Raw genomic sequence first — 23111 nt, forward strand, 5'->3', positions numbered from 1 at the left:
CATGCTTCGTGGTATATTACTGGTTTTAAATTACTTAAGTGATTACTCAGGTAAAGGGAAATTTGCTAACTCTTTGAGAAAAAAAAAGGTTTGGTCCCTTTGGCACACTATTAACCAAAATAAATAAATGCATCAAAGTGGACTAGTAAGTTAAGGTTAAAAGAAGAAAGGAGAAGATATCCTAAACCAGTGGTTCACAAATTTGGCTGCACCTTAGAATTTTCTGGGAAGTTTAAAACATTCTGATGTCCAGGGTGCACCCAATTAATTAGGATATCTGGGGGTGAGAGGTAGGCATCAGGATTGTTTTAAAATCCCCAGGTGATTGTAGTGGCAGCAAAATCTGGGAGCCACTACCCTGCAGGCTTGTTTTCTCAGTGTGATCTCTGAGAAAAGCACTGGCAACATCTTAGAGCTAATTAACAATGCAGAGTATGAGGCCCCATGTCAGATCCACTGAATCAAAGTCAGAATCAGCATCTGAATGTTAACAAATCCTAGATGATTTGTGTGCACATGGAACTGAAGAGCAGTTCCCTAAAGCAGGTGTAGCAAAGTAGGGTCTATTTATTTGAGTACAGTTTTCCTGGAATACAGCCACATTCATTCATTTACAGCAGAGCGGGCAGTTGTAACTAACTGAAAATATTTATTATCTGCTCATTTGCAGAAAAAGTCTGCAATGCTTGTCAACCTTGATGGCTCATTAGATCATCTCAGAGCTTTAAAACTCTCTCTGCTGGCTGGACCCTAGGCCCATTAAGTCAGAATGGGGGAGGAGGAAGTGAGAGCCAAGAATCAGTCATTTTTAAAGCTTCCCAGGTGATTTAAATGTGCAGCCAAGGTTAGAACCACTGCCCTAAAAGTACAAGGAGAAAATATAGACGTATTAAAAAAAATCTGTTTTGTGTTGGAGATGGCCATTTTTTTTTTTTTTTTTTAGAGGGCATCTCTCATATTTATTGATCAAATGGTCGTTAACAACAATAAAAATCAGTATAGGGGGGTCAACGCTCAATGTACAATCATTAATCCATCTCAAGCCAAATCTCGTCAGTCTCCAATCTTCTGAAGCATAACGAACAAGTTCTTACATGGTGAACGAATTCTTACATAGTGAATAAATTCTTACATGGTGAACAGTACAAGGGCAGTCATCACAGAAACTTTCGGTTTTGATCATGCAATATGACCTATAAACAATCAGGTCAAATATGAATATTCGTTTGATTTTTGTACTTGATTTATATGTTGATCCCACATTTCTCTTATTATTATTATTTTTATTTTTAATAAAATGCTGAAGTGGTAGGTAGATGCAAGATAAAGGTAGAAAACATAGTTTAGTGCTGTAAGAAGGCAAATGTAGATGATCAGATGATCAGGTGTGTGCCTATGGACCAAGTATTAATCCAGGCTAGACAAGGGCAGCAAGACATCCACGGATGCAGAAGATTTCTCTCAAAGCAGGGGGCGTGAGGTTCTGAGCCTCACCTCTGTTGATCCCCAAATGGAGATGGCCATTTTTGAATATTAAAAAGAAACAATGATAGGAAGACTGGTATATATGACCATATAACACATTTTAGAATTAAAAAAAAAACACCCACCTTAAACAAAATGTTGGACTTTGAAAAAAAACACTTAAAGCAAAATTAAAAGAAGAATGACGAACTGAGAGATAATATAGAACATATAATTACTTCATTATAAAAGAGCTCAAATATATTAATAATAAGATGAACACACAGATCATCTGGGAAAGGCCACTATAAAGAATTTAAAATAAGAAAATAAAATGACTAATAATTATATGAAAAATAGTTAACTTCATTTGTCAGCATAGAAAAGCAAAATAAAACAGTGATGAGCTCCTATTTGGGGCCTATCAAATTGGGACTCTTTCCCTCTCTTCTCTCTTCCTTCTTCTCTCCCCCTTCCCTCCCTTCCTTCTTTTTTTTAAATCATGGTACTCAGTCTCCTGGAGATACATACTGATAGGAATGCAAATGGCTAGGAGAGTTTAGCAAGCTGATCTCAGCAACGAAAGTGCTTACTTGAGTACTGACGTTGGAACTGACTGGCCAGCATCTGTGCCACGGCAATGGTTACAAGCTTGGGCTTTGTGGAGTTAGACAAATTTGGGTTGAGGCATGGTTCTGTTGCTTACAAACTGTGTTCTGAATATGCTATGTCATCTATTAATCCTTAGCTATTTTCTTCTGTTATATGGATTAAAAAAACTAGACTTAAAGGCTTTGGCATACAGAAATAATACAACATAGTAGATGATCAATAGTAATAGATTTACATCATTGTCAACATCATTATTTCACCAATTATTTAAAATAACAATAATAACATACAGTGCATGTGTGTGTTTGTGTGTGTGTCTTTCTGGACTTTCTATTTCTCTTGTTGGCTACTGTGTTGAGTTGGGTACAGTCCTATGCTGTTTTGATTCTATAGCTTTCCACAATGAAATGAACATTTATTGAGTACCTCCAACATACCACATATATGATCAGAACACCTGGTCTTCTGGTATACCATCTCCTGGGTAAGTTTCAATGTCTGTAACTATGAGAAAAGAAGAGGACTAGGCCTGGGTGGAGAACTCCACCTCAGATACAGCTGCACCAGAGGCCTCAGCCCATCCAACAGAGGTCTCTGCAGCTGGGTGGCCCTTCAGGATTGTCCCAAATCTAGGCAAGATAGAAGGCCTTTGTTTGCATATCTACCAGTCACCAGGGGCTGCCCCTAGCAGGCATGTAGTAATGGGTGAGGCCATTCATCAGAATTGGGAGCTGAGTGGGGGTTGAATAATGATCTCTGAAGAAGGATCTGGCTATATCCTGCAACATCCATACAGCTTGTGTGTGTTATTCATTTAATATGATCTCAGATATGACATGCTAGTGTTTTATTTAGGATTCTTATAGTTAGTCATTAGTGTGATGGGCTTGCCTCTTTTTTTCTAGTGTGTGGAGTACCTGTGTCCAGGTAATGACAGCTTTTATACCAATACAGAATACAGGGAAAAAGTCCATTTTAATTATTTGATTATGTAATAGGGACAATATAGAAAAGATTTCTATTTTTTGATATTTAAAGCAAATCACTTGTAAAACCATCTGGACCTAGTACCTTTGTTGGGGCATAATTCATGTTTCTTGGTACACACACATTTTCTTCTTTACAAATGTTATAACCATTTTATGTTTCTCTAGAATATCATTTTATTTCAGAGATGTGATATAATGAGTTATAAGAAATACATATTTGATCATTCTTATGACCAAATGTGTATTTCCCAGGTATATTTGGTCTTCATCCACAGTTCCTGAAAACAATACTACAGAGTCTTAAAAGTGAAATGGTGTTTTGTCATGTTAGTGAGAGACTTTTGGACCCACCCCCACCCAAGGGCGGAGCCTGGAGGTTGAATCAGCCAATCACCTATAGTTTAGTCAGTCATGACTAAGTAGTGAAGCCCTCACAAAACCCACGGGAAGAGCTCCCCCCTCAGCTCTGCCCTGCCTGCTCTGCTCGGTTAGGTCCTGCTTCTTGGTTGGAGAAGCTTCTGTGCTTGGGGAATCAGAACGCTTCCACATGCCACCAAGCCAGGCTGCAAGTTCCTCAAGGATAGAAGCTCCTTTACTTGAGACCTTGCCCTGTGTCTCTCTTCATCTGGCTGTTAACTTGTATCCTTTACAGTATCCTTTATTAAACTGGTAAACGTATTTTCCTGAGTTCTGTGAGCAACTCTAGCAAATTAATCAAACCTGAGGGGGAGGTCGTGAGAACCTCCAACCTGTAGCCAGTAGGTCAGAAGCACAGGGAACTGCCTGGAGCTTGCAACCCGCATCTGGATTTGGGGGTAGAGGGCAGCCTTGTAGGATGGAATCCTTCACCTGGGAATCTGGCGTTGTCTCCAGGTAGATAGCTTCAGAATTGAGTTGAGTTTTCCAACACCTTGCTGGTGTTCAAGAACTGCTTCATGTAAATATGTGTGGGAAGACCTGCTCCTACATATTTACATGCACTGGAATTGGGTCTGGGTACCTGAATGAAGTTATACTACTATTACTGTTGTGTATAATACTGTTACTGTTATACATATGTGTAGGGAAGAAATATACCATCTCTTTTGTTGTCAGAGATATTAAAAAAGATTTAAAATTATATGGAATAAATAATAAGCATATATTAAGCAGATGAATGATTTGTCAGTTAGGCGTTGCCATCCCACCTTTCTCTTTTTGGTCTCCTTTAGGTAAACTGAGTTGCTGTCCATATTCCTTCAGGGTCTCTGTCTGGGTACAGCACTGGTTAGGGCTCTTCCCTGGTTTGGCTGCTTTCTATCTCCTCAGAGTTCCAGCCCTGGTCTCTATCAGGTGGACACCCAGAGCTTGTGGCTTTTCCCTTTAGTAAGCAGGGGGTAGTCTCAGAGTTCCGAATGCAGAGTACCTGTTCTTTAACTCTCTGCCATCTAATTCTTTCTCAAAAGTTGGATTCATTTATTCAATTCAAGAATTTATTGAGCATCTGCCTTATGCCAAACACTGTTTTTTATATGAAATAAAGCCGTGAACAAAGCATGAATCAGCCCCTCCCCTCATAGAACTGCCACAGTGGAGATGGAGACAGAAAGTAAGTAACATAAATAAGGAAGATGCTAGGGCTTCATGCTGAGGAGAAAAGCAAAGTAAGCAAGAGTAACAAAGGGACTTGGGGGGTGGACTCGGGGGAAGTTGCAATGTTGGATAGGGCATCCAAGGAACGTCCCACTGCTGGAGTTGCATTAGGCAAATACCTGAACACCTGATGCAGGCGAGGGTGTGGCCACCCCAGGAATAGCGCCCCAGGCAGAGGTCAGCCTGGGCAAGGCCCGCAGGAGCATGCCTGCCCATCAGGGATCCCTGGGGAAGACAGCCAGAGCAGAGGGACAGGAAGAGGATGAAGAGGAGGCCATTGGGCCCAAAAGGAAAGGGGGGTGGCCTTGCTTTAGGTCCTTCACGGACCTTGACTGTGAAATGGGCCGCTGGAGGGTTTTGGGCAGAAGAGTGGCATGATCCAGTTTACCTCTAACAGGCCCACCCCACCTGCTGTGCTGAGATAGACCACAAGCCATCCAGGCCAGAAAGCAGTTAGGGAGCTGCATGAACTGTGGCCTGAGTATACATGCTTCAGGCTGCCACGTCACTAGATAACCTGACTTGATCTAAGGATAAAATGTTGACTGACTTTTGTAACCCAGGTAGACCTTTGTTTACTCACCTGTGTCAATGAAACCCAGTGCTGTGAAAATGACCAGCACAGGGCAGTCAAGTAAACAAAGCCCCCCACATTGTTCATGCCCTGAGAATGCTCCTGCACTGCCTAGAGTCATTTTTTCAGGGAGACATTTCTCTCCGGACTCCATCCTGTTCTCTTGAGAACCAGCTTGTTTTTCTCTTTCATATGTTATTAATCTTGTAGTGTCTTCCTGCTTATTTTCATTGATAAAGTGCTCAGAACTAAAGCTACAGTTTACCTTTAGCAAGAGCACAAAACCAGTGGCTGCTGTGTTAACTTTTCCCTACCTTTATTTTCATAAGCCTCAATTAAAAGAAAAGCTCCTATTCCTTTATGTTTTTGGGAGTCACTTCAAAAGGTAGCAAGCTACAAAGAAACAAATCATACAGGATGCAAACAACATCAAATATAAAAAGAAAGAAATTGAGTTCAAAGTTTGGGTCATTTGTATTCTATTTTTGTTTCCATAAATGAAAAAAAGCATAAATATGTGTGTGTGTGTGTGTATACACACACAGGATTTTCAGGATAAAAGCATTAGTGGTGAATACATTACTAAATATCCTTATATCCCTGATGGATTTCAGTACCGCCAGTCTTTTTCTAGTTGCAAGTTTCTCAATTTGTTATTTTATCTCCCAGCAATATGTGACATGAGTTCTAGAGTATCAGCCATCTAGGCTGGGCTGGATGCTTTGGACCAACAACAGAGTTTGCTAGAATATGCTTTCTATCCCCTGTCACTCATTCTGATTTAATAAAGCTTGCAAACTTTTTTGAAAGTGTTTTGCCTAAATGATACATTTTCTGAGACCTTGGATGCTTGAAAATATTTTTTTGCAGCCTTTACTCTTGAATAAATACTTGATTAGGTATAAAATTCTTGAGTCAGACTGTCCTTGTCTTAAAATTCTGGGTGTTAAACACCTGTCATTTAAGTCACTGTAATATAATGTGATCTTAGTTGCATTAATGATAAACCTCTTCTCCACTCTGACACTTCATTTTAATTTTTTCATTTATTTTAATACTTGAAATTTGAAGGAAAAAGAAGTCAGTTACTTCTCAGCATTGTTCTAAGAGCTGGTTGTTTATTTGGCCTTTTAATCGCAGTCATTTTTCGTATCTAGAAAGTTCTTTTCTCTCATGTTCATGGCCATTACTTATGATCTATGTGTACTTTGTACTTCCCTTTGGAGGATATTTTATTCATAGTCTGAATCTCTGTGATCTCCACTCCATCTCTATTTTCTTAAATTTCATCTCTTTTTTTCTCCCTTTTCCTTATTTTCTCTGCTTTCTGAGATTACTTCTCAATTTTGTACTCCTAAAGTTCCGTTTCCAGTGGTGTTAAGTCAGCCTTTCATCAGTTTGGTTAGGACTGTGTTTTTAGCTCCTGAGCCATTTCATTTCATCAACACCCCTTCTTATCTTTGTACTTTCTTGTTTAATAAAAGTAATATAAATGTCATTTAGAATAAAAGGCAAATGTTTTCTGAAAAAAATCTTCTGTTCGTGAAGGTAAACCCCTTTCTGATGAGAAATTTTCCTTTTGAGCCATTATCCTTTTCTTTCTCCTGTGACCTGGGCTATTTCCCCCAGGGCCTTAAAGTTCACTTTTTCCTTGTTACCTCAGGCTTGAACAAGGAGTAATCTAGGTGGGCCTGATGTGGAGCAGTTTACAGGAAAACATCCTGTCTGTCTCCTTTCCCTTACTTATTCTGGGGTCTCTTCTTCCCACCACTGTGCCTTCCAGTCTCACTATCTCACTTAGGCGGCAGAATAATGTCTCGCCCACTGACTTAGAGCTGCCTCTCAACAACTGAGCCCACTCTGCGCTTAGCACTGCACTTGGCACATGGGTATGGTTAATAAAATGCTTTTGGAAAATCATCAAAAGGAAATGCCCTTGGGAGAGGGTGTGATATTGAAAGCGTCTCAAAACTGTGATAATCAGTGTTTTGTGAACAAATCTCTTGCATGATGACCAAGCATTAAAAAGCCCCATGAGTGACTCAGAAAGTTTTTGAGTCATGAATTTGATCTCAGCGGAACTGTATTTTGCTCTGAGCTATTAACATGCAACAATAATTTGTATTTTCTTTAATCCTTGGTTGTGTTTTCCTGCCTCGTCTCCCTCTCCTTTCTGCCACCTAGAAAGCCTGGTCTTCTTGTTCGTTCAAGAGAGGTTCCTGATTTAGAAAAGACAAACACTTATCTTTACACTTAGAAAAAGTGGAGTCATACCGGTTTTGAACCCTGAAGCTATGGTGTATGAGATCTTACTGATCTTTTTTTTTTTGATTGGGAGAAAAGTATAGAACCTTGTAGAAAACAGATAATACTGTGGGTTATACTCTTCATTTTGTCAGGACTAAAGATAAAGATAAAAAAAGAATCAAAGACTTAAGATTATCCGATTTGTTCCTAATCTACTCTTACCATGAGCTTTACCCTGAGCTACTATCAGTATTTTTCAGAGATGAAATCCTCTCAAACAACTAGGTAACTTAGAAACAGTGCTTTAAATCAGAGATGAACAAATGAGAGACCTCGCTAAACCGAGCATCCCCCGCCAGACCTTCCTCTATGGTGGCTTAAAACAGGCCTCCTTTAATGAGAAAGTCGGTTTACCAGTGAAATTAAACCAGTCAAGAATCAGAATGAAGGGCTACGTCCAAGGTACACAGGATAGTTTCATCTTCTGCAAGAACTTCTTATGCCTTCAGCCCTGGCAGCTGTACATCAAATGGTGGAGTGCGAACATTAAAACCACTCATTGAAAATAATGGGTCTCTATTTCATTTCTCTTTCCAGGTTTGAGATTTTTAAGAGCTCTCAGACTGATCCAGTTTTCAGAAATTTTGCAGTTTCTGAATATCCTTAAAACAAGGTAAGATTTTCTTTCTCACATTTTCCCGTCCTTCCAGCCCCCAGTGCCAAGTTGTAAATATTAGGAATGTTTGCTTTCATCACAATAAAGTTAGAGTTCTTATTCGCAGACAGAGTGTTCTACCCGAGAGATCTGGGCTGAGGACTGTATGGCAGAGAGAAACAGTGGTGCATATGGGGGAGTAGAGACAGTTTTGGGGATCGAGTGGGATTGCTTGGAAATCAGACACAGCATCGTGGCAAGGGACACTATGGATGAGTGACACATCTGCTCATTGATTGGGAAGTCCTTGCTCCCCGGTTCTGAATCACCCCTTTATTACATCACTAAATAAGAAATTGAACCTGGATGTAAAAGCAATGGAAGCAGTGCTCTTTGAGAGGCAATCACAAACCTCATGTGGCAAACAGAAAATCATTTCATTTCCAAGTACATTTTAGATGTTCACTTTATAGCCAGTGTAGTCCCTGGGGCTTGCTCTGTGAATTGCCTTTTGGGGAATACCTAAAAACCTCCAGCCAAATGCACCATGACTGCTTCTGTTAACTGTGTTATGATCTGGAAAACACTACTGGACCAGGAGGAAAAACCCCCCAGAGATCCCTTTCCTGCGGGTTTGCAGAACTGGCCTGAAACCAAGGCTACCTTGATGAATAAACTAATAAAAGAGGTTAGAGGCACTCTAATGGAGAATAAGCACAGGTTATAAATTTCTCTTATAGGAAATTACACTTTAAGAAGCTCACTGCTAATGTTCCATTTCCTCCTAGGTTGACGTGTTTGATAAATAATTGAAAACACAACACCTCTGTATTTTGTGATTTATAATGAATATACCTGTATTTGGTGGGGGTGCCTTAGATTCAGTGCTGTTTATCCAGTAACTGAGGCTGGGACTCAGCTTCCCAAACTGTCACATCCAACAGATGTGATGGGTTAGTGGCTTTCCTCTGGATCTTAGTGTTTTTTTATTTGTTTATTTTGGTTTGTTTAATTCCAAATTGGCTTCCTCTGGCTAAGTATTCATCTATGTGAACGTGGGGTACATTCACATTCTATTAGCCAAGTTAAGAAGAAAATGAGTATATGATGCTGTAGGAAGCTTCTATAGTATGTGTCACCACCCTTCACTGTCCTTATCCTGAGGTCAGAATTTGTGAGCACTCCATCTAATAGCATGTGATATTCTTAATATAGAGAGAATATTATTATTCTTCATATTTTTTTCTGAGCAACAGTAACCATTTCTACCTTTTTTATGCCTCTTCTATGCAATGGACTCATATTACTCTTGAAATTAAAATTATCAGCAAAGCTAGCAATCCCCCATAATTATCTACATCACAACTGCTCCACTAGACTGCATTTTTTAAGGTAGAATTGGTGCCAAGCACAGGGCTGTATTTGAGAGACTTTTTTTCTTTTTTTGTGGGGATGGTGTTCTGTGAAGTCATCTTCACTCTCTAACGTAGTATAGGGCCTCTCTCCCCCTGCTTTGAGTGTGCCCCATAAATAAGGGGGATTTTAATTCTCTGACAGTAGTGTTTCTAAAAAGGTGCCATTACTCCAAGGAATAATGTGGAGAGAACTGGGCTGTTACCTTCTTTGTATTCCATGTGGATCCTTTTTGGACTTAAGAGAATGGTGAGCCACTTGAATGACTTATGCCAAGAAACCCACCAGTGTTCCATTCCTTGGGAAAGATTCCTCTCCTTTGGATGCAGGATATACACTGCAGTCCTGGTGAACCGTCCATCCGGTAATGCTACAGTTATGGGCAGTTCATGGCACAGGGGAGAAGGCTGAAGCTGAAGCAGCCGGCCGGGAAATGAGGTGACTCTGAACCAGAGAGAGTGGCCCTAGGGAGGAGCCCTGTGATGGTGGGCTGCCGGGGTTCTGCCATCCTGAGCCCCAGAAAGCATTTCCCCGGTACCCCACTTCCCACTGAATCAAAGTCCTGTTGTCCAAGGGGCCTTTTCATCACAACCCCACAGCCTGGATTGTCCCAGTTCCTGTTGCTAATACAGGTGAGTGAGTTCATTCACAAGCCTGACCTGAGCCCTGGTTTGCACCAGCAGTGAGGTGGTGCCAGGACAGTCCTGCTGTCCCAGCTCAGCAGCAGGGAGAGCCAGCCTGAGGGTGGGGGGTTGGGGCTGAGACACCCACAGGATGCCTGGTGGTGGGAGGCACAGAGGAGAGTCATTCAGCCGGGTGTGGCATGAGTGTGGGGAACTCAAGGAAAGGGGGCACCTTAGGTAAGTTTTGTAGAAGACTAGGTGTCATCCTGGTAGGGCTGGGTTGGGCATGGGAGGGTTAGAGAGGGTGGGGCTGACTGCCAGTCATGGAGGCTGCAAAAAGCATGTGGAGGGGAGAACTTAGCACTTGGAGGAGTTCGTGAGTCGTCCTGGTTCCCCTGAGGCTGGGGCTCTGGGATGGCGAAGAGAAGGTGAGGGTCGGAGGGCAGGGAAAAGCCAGATCACGAGGCACAGATTAAAACTTGATCTAATTGTAAGAACCACAGGGGCTTTGGAGCAACTCTGTGAGCCCATTCTTTCTCCAGGGGTCTGGCCAGTCCCAGCTCCACCCCAGCACAGATCTGGAAGCACGGAGAAGTGGAAGCCGTGGTTTCTGTAGGTCTCTGGACTCTAAGAGATCTCCTGGTGATTCCTCTGTACTCTCGTGCTTTCACAGTGACCTTTCAGGAGGATGGGTGGAGCCCCGTGATCACCTTTCAGGGGATTCTGTCTGGCTTTCTCTGGTGGCTAATCCCCCCCAACACCCTCCAGTCTGTGGTATTAAGTAGGGATGGAGACATTGCAAAGGCGATGTGAAATAATCATTAGAAGTTGCGGTTTCATTTTCTGTTCTTCAGCTGCCTTGCTTAGCAAGAGCTGGGAGAAACAGAGCAGAGAATTCTATGGGTGTGGGGTGTAGGGAGAGAAAAAGATAGAGAGAGAGGGGGAATTAAGGGGGCAGCAAAAGGAAACAAGTGAGCAGGATGACAGAGAAAACACAGATCAAAGGGGCAAATCACAGGTATGGGGCAGCATCAGGGCTATTCACCAACCAGCCGGCGGGCCTCAAGGGCTCGTGTCCTGAAGAGGGCACAATGAAGGGGACACCAGGAGATTCCATGTCATTTTCTGAGCTCTGGCAGTTCCTCAGTTGCCCTACAAACTGGCAAGCAGACTCACAGGTGAGAAGACACCTTTTCTACATCAGAGCAGAAGCAGCAGCTCTGTATAAAGGCTGTCATTCCACCTCTCATTTAATGAGGTCAGTATTGATGGTGAAAATATGGGTCACCTAATAGATCTTTGAAAAAAATGACAGTTGCTTTAGTGTTTCCTCTAATTATTAAAGTACAATATGCCCACTGTGAACACTTCAACAGTATTGAAAAGCATAAAGGATAAAGTAAAATCTCTCCAATGTCACCAGTGGTTGAGATAACCCTTACTACTATTCTACCACAAAACTGTTATTTCCCATATAGCATTCCATGATGCACATATCTTGGGGGGATATTTTGGGAACTAAAATCACTGTACTACATATATGACCCCAGAAATGGTTCCAAGATTAAGTTTATATAAAGAGTATTCAATGCAGAGACCTCGGGGATTGTCTAGGTAAGGGCCACATCACAAAGGCTCTCAGATGCCATGGCTTTGACTCAGAAAGCAAGAGAGAATTGAAGGCTTTAAACAGGAGAGGGAGGTGGTCAGATTTACACTTTAGAAAGACCTCCTAGTCCAACTGTGTAGGGGACTGGTTTGAAGCATCTAAGGCCACTGACCACTAGAGCAGCTGCAGGGCAGTTTCCCAGGCAGGTGATATCAGGGAATGTCCTTAGGCAGCGAGGGCAGAAGGAGATCCAGAGATATTTAAGGGGTAGAGTACTGAAAGGGTAAAAAATCAAGAACTTGATTTTGCCTCACTCCAGTCTTATAGTTCAGACCATTCATCTTCGTGTAGTATAGTCCAATGGCCTTTTCAAATACCAGTTTTATTTTACATCTGTCCAACAAAGGTAACAATAAAATGAAATAAGGTCATTGGCATCTCGCTGTATCCTCAGCCAGAAACAAAGAGGAAAACAGTATACAGGCAGAATAGGGACAAACTTGCACTTGTTTGGGGAAAGTGGATGACAATTTCAGTCCTAATCAAAGCCTGTCTTGTTAAATACACTGAGGGCAAAGATGGCCCCAACAACTCTGGATTTACAGCTATACTCCCAGAAAGAGGCAGACTTTCTCCCAGTATCTATGGAGTTCTTGAAAAGGTCTCTAATCTACAAGAACAGAAAGATATCTGTGCCTGCCCTTGGGTGATTCACTGTATCACTAGTGTGCATTTATCTAATGGCTAGTGAGAACTCCTGAGATGGGGACCCAGAAATGGTAATGGGAGGCATGAAATGATTTTCTGTAGATGAGTAGGCTCTCAGGATAAGGTCACAATCCATCCCTCCCTCATGATGTGAGAAGGGGGCTAGAATCTGAATGGTTCCAAATATTCTAACCTTCTGTTTGGAAAGTTCATGTTTGGCTCGGACCTGTGTGCTTGTCCACAAAGTCTGCCTATCTACAGTGGCCTCTTCTGCCATGCACAGCACCCAATCCTGCCCCTGTTCCCCTCTCCCTCCTCCCAAGGAGCCCTGGAAAACTTGGTAAGGTTTGTATTTCTTGAGTACAGAGAAAAGCTACCAAGAATTAACCTTGCGTCTTTTTCACAGAGCTTATAGGCGATTGCCTGGTTGTATAGTTTAATTTGGAAAGTAAATTCTTAATACTGGGGATCTGTAATGATGCTGATGCCAAAAAAATAATCAGATTTCAGTTTTGAATATGGACTCTTTCAGAAACAATGATTAAATGTTCTACACACAGCAAGAGGTCCCGTAAGCACTATTAAGATCATTGTGACAGTCATTCAGAGATTAATGATCACCATATTTTAGGTTATTTTTACAAAGTACGAGTAGGTTCAGAGACTCCAATAGTTTTAATATCTCAAGAGGGCTCCACATGGTTATTGGTGGGACAGTGCTTTCTTTTTCAGGTCCCAAGCATCCAGGAATATGCATGTGAATCCACTTGGTAATCTCAGAGAATGAACAATATAGATCTTCCTCAACTTACAGTAAGGTTACAGCCCAATGAACCCATCGTGAGTTGAAAAGATCATCAGTCTAAAGTGCATTTAACACACCTAACTTATCGAACATCATAGCTTACTTAGCCTAGCTTACCTTCAACGTGATCAGATCCCTTACATTAACCTACAGTTGGGCAAAGTCATCTGACACAAAGCCTGTTTTATAATGTTGAATATCTCATGGAATGCGTTGAATTATGTACTGAAAGTGAAAAACGGAATGGTCGCCTGGGTAGAGGACGGTTCTGAGTGTATCGGTCTTTACCCTCCTGACTGTGGGGCTGACCGGGAGCTGCAGCTCACAGCCACAGGCCAGCATCACGAGGGAGGGTGTGCTGCATATCACTACTCAGGATAAGATCCAAATTCAAGATAAAAGAACAGTTTCTGCAGAATGTAGGTAGCTTTCGCACCATCGTAAAGCTGAAAAATCATTAGTTTGGACCATCCTACGCCAGGGGCCATCTGTACATGCTTCCCTGAGATCTCTCCCTCTGCCACAGGATACCTGTCCCTCATTTGGTCTCACTCTCCAGTGTTAGAGTTACCTCAGAGGGTCACAAGGTAGAGGGAAGGGTGGGTTTTGCTCTATTTCAGCTTCCCATTGAGGAACTAGTCGGGAACGGGAGGTGGTGGTGGTGTGTCCAGAACAATGCTGAGTTCATTATTGCCAGGGTTATTTCACCTGATGCGGCGTGTTGGGTGGATGCCTTCTATCTCTGTGCCGTATTTCCACCTTGCACTCTGTGGTTGATGGGGTGTCCTTCCAGAGAGAGAAGATTCTGGAAGGCCAATGAGTAGGCCTCTGGGGCTATGCAGGCTGCTCCAGAGCACAGAAAAGCAAGAGCTGTGGTACTGTCAGCTGCAAGGAGAGGCTGAGATGAAAGATTTTAAACATTATTTCAGTCAGTTGGTGATCTCCATTCACAGCTATAGAAACTACCTAGAGGAGAGGGGGGTGGTAGCATGACCCCTGATGGTGTCTGGAAAAAGGGACAAAGGCCAGAATGTGGCAGATCTGTGCTTGTCTTTGTAAATGGCAGATTCATACCAGAACTTCCAGAGCTGTTGGACCAATCACACTGTTGGGCACAATAATCGGTGGTACAGGGTCTGCCCTCTTGTCTCAGATGGAGAGAGCCCTAGTCCTGCTGGGTAGACCTGATCAGTGGTTAGGTTGTCAGAGAGCATTTTGGATATCAACCCCTTCTGCTGTAGGTAGATGGCTTTTAATCAAAAGTGGCAGGTGCCACCAGGAACTGGCCTTGGTAACAGCTGGGAGCCAAGAGGGAATTGGAGATCCTGGATCCAGTGGGTCAGATGCTCTCGTCACGGTTCTGCTTCCCCAGCCCCATTCTCAGGCAGGCTTTTTCTGGGGCAGATGACATTCTAGAACTCCAAGCATTTATTTTTTGTACCACCTGGCTCACTCACTCAAGTAGAGGGAGATGTGGGAGCCTTCAAGGGACACCCCACCCTGGTCAGAGGCTGTGGATGGAGCTGTCCTTGAGGAAGAGAACTAGGACAAACCAAAGAGCAGTAGGAACAGAGATCCTTGTGGCTTCTCCATGCAGCCTCCAAATTATTTCAGGGAATCGGCTTTGGATCAGACAGGCCTAGGTTTGGGTATTAACCTTGCCACCTACCAACTGTGTTTTCTCGGGAAAGTTGCTTAAGTGCACTAAGCTCAGTTTCCGTGTCTGGTTAGTGGAAACAGTGATAATACCTGTACCAAAGGGTAAATGGTAAAAATATGAAGAAATGAATAATTCAGCACAGTGCTTAGTGCATCATAGGAACTCAATAAAGGCTGGCCATTGTTACAGGCAATTATTGTAATCTGGTAACTCTAGAAATGACCAAGAAAGACAGAGTGGACATTTTTGTTGTTTTTCTAGTGTGTTTTTGAGTCAGAAGGAAGTCATCCCATGTATTTCAAAAGATGAGTATCAAACAAAATAAAAAACAACTGCTTATTTCTTTCCCTGAATTGTCAGAACCAACTTTGGAAAACTAAGACCATTAGTTCCTATGCTCAGTTATAGGAAAGAAGAGATTTAAGAAAAAGGAAAGTTGGGGTCTGGCATCATGCTTGTCCTAGAACCACTGACTGAAGAACCATTGACCCGCCTCCACTGACAGGCTCCTCCTTCAACTTCTAGGCTGCCTGCAACCACAGCCTCATCCTACATTACGTGGGGGTGCCAGGAAAGGTGTCATCCTTAGAATGATTCCTTTCCATTCTTTCTGTGGCAGGTCACAAAGTTAGTCGATATGTCTAAATAGTCTGTCTCTCCAACTTGGGTCAGCACCCTGACCTTTTCATCTCCTGTGCCTGGAGAATGGGGGAGGCACAGCTTTGCTCTAGCAGTCCTGGGAGGCTTTCTGATGCACGCCAGGCTGTGACCACGTAGTGGCTGAGATGGCAGACTCTGCAGCCAAACTGCCTGGGTTCAAATTCCAACTCTGCTGCTTATGCTGTGAACGTGGTTCAATTTCTTAACTTTCAGATGCCTTCAAAGAGTCATTGTGAAGGACAGATGAGTTAATATGCATGAAGCGCTTAGAACAGTGGTATGTGTGGTTATCACGGTAAAGAACTGTGAAAGTGTCAGCCATTACTCTTACTTGGATCTTAAACACTTAGAACTTAAACCATTGGTTCCCCATGAGAAAGAGGTGGGGGAGGACAGAGAAGAATCAGTCAAGAACAATGGCTGAACACCCTGTGGTTGGTGGCAGGCTACTGTGGGGAGGCTGCAAGAGGTAGAAAATAGAGTTGTTTTCTCAAGCTAGGAACACAAGAGACAAATAACAATATAAAACGATGTTGTAAAAGATGTCTTAAGACAGTGGGATCAGTTACCTATGAGTGGCTGCAGGTAAAAACTATGAGGAGTCACTTTGTGTTTCAAGTGGCAGGAGCGACTTTAAGGAAAGGTAGGGATTGACCCTGGATAGATGGAAAGGGCCTCCCAGTGAAGTAACAGCATAAAGACAGACATGGTAATTAGCTTTGGCTGTGATGAAGGTTTTAAGAGTTTATGTAGAAGAGTGGAGGTAGGCGAGCCTGAACTTCAGAGGGTACTGAGGGTAGTAGGAGAGTCTAGACATAGCATGTTAGTCAATGGGAGACTTTGGACAGGGAAGTGACCTGAAAACAACAGTGTTCACAGAGCTATAACCCAGTGGGAGCAAAGAGGGTGAAGCTCAGTGGGAAGAGTACAGAGGAAGAGACCAGTTCACTCAGCACATAGTCATAGAGGACCTACTATGTGCCTGGGACTTACTGCTCCCAGAATCCAGGCAGACCCCGCCTCTGCTCACAGGACACTTAAAATGTGTGAGTTCCACTTGATCCACTCAAAGAACACTGGTGGATGCTGAAAATTTTAGGTATAAGGTCATTGGGGAACAGAATATTCACATGGTCAAGGTCTCACTGCACAGATGGCACGTTAATTGCAAAGGGTAATAGGTGACTCAGTGGCAGAATCTGGTGTTCCCATCTTAACCCAGTGACTGGACCTAGTGTAATTGACTTAGGATTTCCTGATGTGATGTCATCACAGGAAGATTTTCTGGACAGAAACAGGATCTAATCATGGAAGAACAATCAGACAAACCCAGAATGTGGACATTCCATAAGACTTCTGACCTGGGCGTACAGGAAATTAAACGTCATTAAAAACAAACAAGAAAGGGTAGAGGGTAAATTATAGATTAAAGGAGACTAAACCAAGGATTGCCAAACTGTATAGACCCACTATACAGTTCTAGCCCTATACTAATCTAGCCCACTGCCTCTTTTTGTAAATAAAGTTTTATTCGAACACAGCCACACCCACTCCTTTACATGTTATCCAAGACTCTTTTATGCTACAGTGGTGGAGTTGAGCAGCTGCAACAGAGACTCTTATCACCTGCAAAGCCTGAAATATTTACTATCTGCCCCTTTAGAGGAAAGGTTTCTTGATTAAAGCAACAGAATGACCAAATGCAATGCATGAACCTTGATTACTTCCTGGATTGGGATGAAAAAAGGAAAACCGCAAAAGACTTAATTTTGGTGAAACTGTAAATTTAAAGATATTTAAATAAGGAGTGCCTATTAGATAACATTACTGAATTCATGTTGGTTTCCTTAGGCATGACAATTGTACCACGACTGCGTTGCCCAGTGAGTGTCTTTCTTAGATGTCGAATGCTGAAATATTTAGGGGGTTGTGTCAGGATATCTACAGTGTACTTGTAAGTGGTTCAGCAAAAAAAAAAAAAAAAAAGAGAATGGAGATAGAGATTAAGCAAATGTGGCAAAATGGTACTTGCTCTCTTACAGCACTAAACTATATTTTCTATCTTTATCTTGCATCTACCTACCACTTCAGCATTTTATTAAAAATAAAAAAAAATAATAATAAAGGGAGAAATGTGGGATCCACATATAAATCAAGTATAAAAATCAAACGAATATTCATATTTGACCTGATTGTTTATAGTTCATAATGTGTGATCAAAACCGAAAGTTTCTGTGATGACTGCCCTTGTACTGTTCACCATGTAAGAACTTATTCACTATGTAAGAATTTGTTCACCATGTAAGAACTTGTTCGTTATGCTTCAGAAGATTGGGGACTGTTGAGAATTAAATTTGGGGTGGATTAATGATTGTGCATTGAGCATTGACTCCCCTATACAGAATTTTATTGTTGTTAACAACCATTTGATCAATAAATATGAGAGATGCCCTCTCCAAAAAAAAAAAAAATGGTACTTGGTCAGCCTAGGTGCGGGGCATACAAGTGTTCATAATTCTGTTCTTTCAATTTCTAAAGATGCAACGATTTTCCAAGTAAAAGTTAATTTAAAAAAATGTAAACACAATTGGAGGGGTTAATTTAGGAACGCCTTTTCGGTAGCCCGGAAAGAATCTTCCTGTGGGCTCCGGCTGACCTTAGCTGCCTTCTGGGGCATTCCCTCCCGGCGGAGGCAATACTGGGGAGTTAGATGTGGGCTGTTACTCTGGAAGGCAGCCCCTTAACTTGGGGATTTTGCTTGTTGTCTCTTCTTCACAGTAATTCCATCAAGCTGGTGAATCTGCTCTCCATATTTATCAGCACATGGCTCACAGCCGCCGGATTCATCCATTTGGTAAGTATCTTTGAAGATGCTTCGCTTCTGGGTTTTCTGGAACAAGCCCCTCTCTGAGTCATTTTATTACCTGAAATTCTTTTCCCTGGAAATAAACTTCAGCCCAGCTGTAAGAAAAGGAGAAGCAACTGCACAGTTGTTTGGCTTTACAACCCTTTTACCCCAAACTAGTTTCAAATGGTGACTCACTATTGACCTGCGTTTGTCAACTCGCCTGCGTGGGGGCTTTGGTAGATTTTCGCCCTGTCTGCAATAACACCAGAGAGCCACCAGATGGCAGTGCTTCCTCAGCAAATGGCTGAAAAGGGCTGGGGGACAAGGTTGGAGTTGGACCCACATCTCTCAGTAAACAAGTTCAGATCCCTCAGTTTCTCTCCACTTCCCCTTACAAAAAGCCACCTTTGATCCTTTTCTTTGAGTACTTGTCAAGCTATTTTGTATCTCAACAATGTTAATTATTTTAAATTAATGACTCTTTGAAAGCCTTTTATTATTAAGTCAAGCTATTCTTACCTTCCCAAGGCAGACCTTTTTGGTGCTTTTTTGGAATACAGCTGTTGTCAGAGGGTGTTTTGTAGGAACACAAACTGCTACGGTGGGAAGGAGCCTCATCTAACTCTGAAGCTTTGAGTTAAAGGTCCCCTTCCCTTGCTGAGCCTCTATCTGCATAAGGAGCGGATGGAAGGATGCATTGAGTCCACCTATCTTTGGAATTTGTTTCAATTGTCATCTGAAAGAAGGCAGGCTGGGATGGAAGCAGAGGCTCCTTCTCAGTTACCAGGTCTGATGGTTCCCCACCCACCCCTTGATGCTGATGGAGTTCTTGACTGAAATGACCCTTAGATAATTACCCTAATTCCGCCAAGTACAAAATCACAGATACAGACTTTGGTAGGCTGGTGACCCCATCTTCCTATTGAGTGCAGTACCTTCTCCCTAAGCAGGAAACCTCTCTGAAAATGGCATGTTGAGACCAAGTACTGGTGAAAGAGACCAGGTCCTGGAAACTCTCTGCAGAGGCAGAGCTAGAGGCCTGGTGGCCAGGGGTCCTGGGGGCCTTGGGGCCTGGGGTCCTGGAGGCTTGGGGTCTGGAGGCCAGAGGTCCTGGGGTCCTGGAGGCCTGGGGGCCAGGGGGCCTGGAGGTGGGCCATCCACATGGGCCATGTTGGCGGGACACAGGCACTGGCCATCTGGTGTATTGTAGGGCTGGGATCTGGGGTGCACCTGGAGATCCTGCCCCACTGTCCTCTCGTGAGAGTATCTAAAGTACTTCTCCTGCCTTCTTTACAGCTCCCTTGGCAGATCAGATATGATGAGAGGGCAGAAAGTGTTTTGTAAAGTCTAAAACAGAGATGGGCAGATGACCCCCTGGGGGACAAAACTCTCCAAATCTGACCACACCCCATTAGCTTAAGGATTGCCTCTGGCTGACTTCACCTACAAGTGCAGATTTGAGCTGTCACTTAAGAGAGATCAGAAATTGTATGGCCACAAAGCTGAACATGTTTACTATCTGGTCCTTTACAGAAGAAGCTTGCTGGCCCTCAGTCTAAAGGGTTGTGCAAGAGCAGATTGTTCTCATGAGCTCACTGTGATGCTCCCAGGGAAATTTCTACAGTTGGCAGGGTAGAGCCGTTTGACATTCTGCAAAATAGGGAGAGCAGAGCTGGGCTCCAAGAGATGCTTTTTGGGGTTGAGCAGAAGATCTGAATGAGCGAAGTCCACCAGGGCTCCTCTTGGTCAAAATGATGAGAGAAGGAGGCCCTCTGTGGGAGTCTAGAATTTCTGTGGGAGTGTGTGAGGCAGCCAGGCCCTCCAGACAGAGCAGGAGCTCACAGAGAAAGGCAGGGCAAGGTTCTGGCTCTTTCCTGGAAAACAATGCTGCAAAACATGGCCGGAGGCAATGCCTTAAAATTCAGCTGGCTTCAAATCTTTAACCATGAGAAATAAAACCTGCAAGGGACCCTTACCTCCTTGCCCTCTCTTCCCCAATCAGCATGGTTTTTGTTACAGCCGCTCGGCTGCCTGCTAAGAGGTTCTGAGCCTTCACTTACAGCATCAGCCCAGGGCAGCTCTCATCTTGGACGAGGAGGCGCAAACCCAAGCAGCCTGCTGGAGCCTTTGTGTTCCTGGCTGACTTTCCTTTTTTCTCCCCTGCCCCCTTGTTTCAGGTGGAGAATTCAGGGGACCCATGGGAAAATTTCCAGAACAACCAAGCTCTTACATACTGGGAATGTGTCTATCTGCTCATGGTCACCATGTCCACTGTCGGCTATGGGGATGTTTATGCAAAGACCACGCTTGGGCGCCTCTTCATGGTGTTCTTCATCCTCGGGGGGCTGGTAAAAACTCTTTATTATGATGTTGATTTTTATGGTCATTAATATTTTCGATTATCCATTTTCTTAAAGCTTTCCATTTTGATACTGTGTTTCTGCTTTAGAAGCAAGTGATGGCCTTAGTGTCACGATCAGGCTACGTAACCCAAACACGATGGTAACTTTTCTGCATATTTCTTTCGTGTATTATGCTGGTTCCCCAGAAACGAAGGCACATTGTCCTTATCAGGGAAGCCATGTAGCCAGGAGCAAACAATTGTCTAAGAAAGTGATGCTCACTTATTTATTAAGTGAGCGTGTCTGTCCCCCTTAGTAATATAATTCAGCCGCTGATATGCTGCAAGGACAGTTGCTCTCATCTGACCTGGCAGATGCTGTTGACGGTCGAGGTAGACGGTTTGCGGTTTCCAGAGCTCTCCCACCCCCTTCACAGCCCTCCCCGAACTTCCAACAAACACTGTGGCTGGGGCCCGACCTGAATGGCCTCCTACCGGTGGCCATTGCCACGTGAGCCCACTGTGGTTTTCCTAGCAGCTAAGCCCATTGTGCTGTGACACGTGGGATATTTTTCCTCCCTGTTTGTGAGTCAGACAGTTGCCCTACTTGCCTTTCTGGTCACTGTAGATCATACCAGTTGGTGATGATGTAATTTTCAAGGGAGATTTCTGGCAACACAATGGTGGTTGCTGCATTTTGTCTTTCAAAGTAGCTCATTCTAAGTTGAGGTTTTTGCTGTGTATGAGGTAAGTGATTAAAATCCTAATTCATACACAGCTTTCCCATATGTACACCGCACACACATTTGGATTATGCATACACATCTGTCTGTCTTGTATGCATATGACATATACATTAAACATGTATATAAATGTACATGTGTGTGTGTACGTTAACGCAAGCATTCCATGCTACCTGAGGTCCCTGTAGACAATGAGATGCATTTATCCAGCCACAAGCACAATGTTTGTTGGACAAAACATGGCAGATTTGTGTTTCTCCTTGCTGTCTTATCCTCCCACGTGATTTCCTGAATTTACCTTTTGTGCTTTTTAGTGATTTTTTTTTAATGGAAAATTTTATATTACTTTAATCTTCTTTTGGTGATTATTATCTTTAATCACTCATAAAGGCATGGGCTCTCCTTTGAATTTTACCAAGAAAGAAAGGTCTTCTTTTGCTATAATGTGTGTATGTCTGTGTGTGGTGTGTGTGTGTAATCTTACCAGCATGCAACCCTTTTCTTTATTCCTCTTTAGGAAGAAGAGCTAGATGCCAACTTGTTTATTTCCGTCTCCTTTGTGTTTTTCTCGACTGTCATTTTTTTTCAGTTGTTTAGGTTGGTTAATGTTTGTTTTGTCCTGTTTATTTTCAGGAGCTTGCCCTTTGTGTGCTTTTGTTGTTTAGAATCCAACATATCAATATGTACCTTTGCAGTTCTGATCCTTTTGTGTGTTCAGATCTTAGCATCCCCCCTCTGAAAAGGTCCTCCCCTTTCTTTGGCCTGTCTTTTTAGTCTCTCTTCTGTCTCCTATCTTCTCCTCAGGCCATGTTTGCCAGCTACGTCCCTGAAATCATAGAGTTAATAGGAAACCGCAAGAAATACGGGGGCTCCTATAGTGCGGTTAGTGGAAGAAAGTAAGTATGCCAAGAGGTTTTGCCGCCTCCGCTGCGGTAGAATCCTCTCTGCATGCCATTTTTTTTTTGGCTCTTGTTTCTTTGTTTCATGCATGTAGGCAATGTTTGCCCGCTACGTGCCCGAAATTGCTGCTCTCATCCTGAATCGGAATAAATTCGGCGGGACTTTTAACAAACATGGAGGCAGAAAGTAAGTCAGTTGCATCAGAAAGATGTGGTTGAGTAACTTTAAAGAGTCCCTGTGGTGGTGACACCCTCTCCCTCCCACCCTACCCAGGTGCTTCTTGAGGGAAGGGCCATGTTCTGTGAGGGGTGTGATGTCAGAATCACTCCAGGAAGTTAGCACACAGGGACCAACTCCCTAGGCTGTTCCCATTCGCAACTTCCTTCTGCACCCATCTTTCCAAGAGACAGAATGGATTTATCCTGAAAGTGTCCATTTATAATGGGGGCAGTATTTTCTGTTCTAATCCCAAGCAAGTAAACCAAGCTTATATATTCTTTACATCAGCTGATTTAGGGATTACTTTCTGGTCCCTCAGACTAATGTGAGGCCATCCCATGGGGTTTTTATGCAGTGATAACATGAGATCATGCTCCAGTGGGCAAGTCCTAGGGAGGGCAAGATCAAG

General features: G+C 43.0%; 1 protein-coding gene across 33 annotated transcripts in view; it reads left to right on the top strand.

Annotated features, from left to right (window-relative positions):
• Nucleotides 1–23111, top strand: part of KCNMA1 (potassium calcium-activated channel subfamily M alpha 1) — a 696669-nt gene that overhangs the window by 461458 nt on the left and 212100 nt on the right. For 30 of the 33 annotated variants that reach the window (XR_012133155.1, XM_073240755.1, XM_073240756.1 and 27 more), the window contains exons 6-9: nt 8116–8191; nt 18430–18505; nt 20677–20847; nt 22388–22479. Coding sequence is in view for 32 of the 33 variants with exons in the window: in XM_073240755.1 (XP_073096856.1) it covers nt 8116–8191; nt 18430–18505; nt 20677–20847; nt 22388–22479 (415 nt within the window). In the remaining variant the exon portion in view is untranslated. Of the gene's footprint in view, nt 1–8115; nt 8192–18429; nt 18506–20676; nt 20848–22100; nt 22355–22387; nt 22480–22577; nt 22670–23111 lie in introns of those variants that run through there. The other 3 variants (XM_073240781.1, XM_073240780.1, XM_073240792.1) reach the window with 3 other exon arrangements.

This window comes from Manis javanica, chromosome 7 (genome assembly GCF_040802235.1).
Source record: "Manis javanica isolate MJ-LG chromosome 7, MJ_LKY, whole genome shotgun sequence".
NCBI lineage: Eukaryota > Metazoa > Chordata > Mammalia > Pholidota > Manidae > Manis > Manis javanica.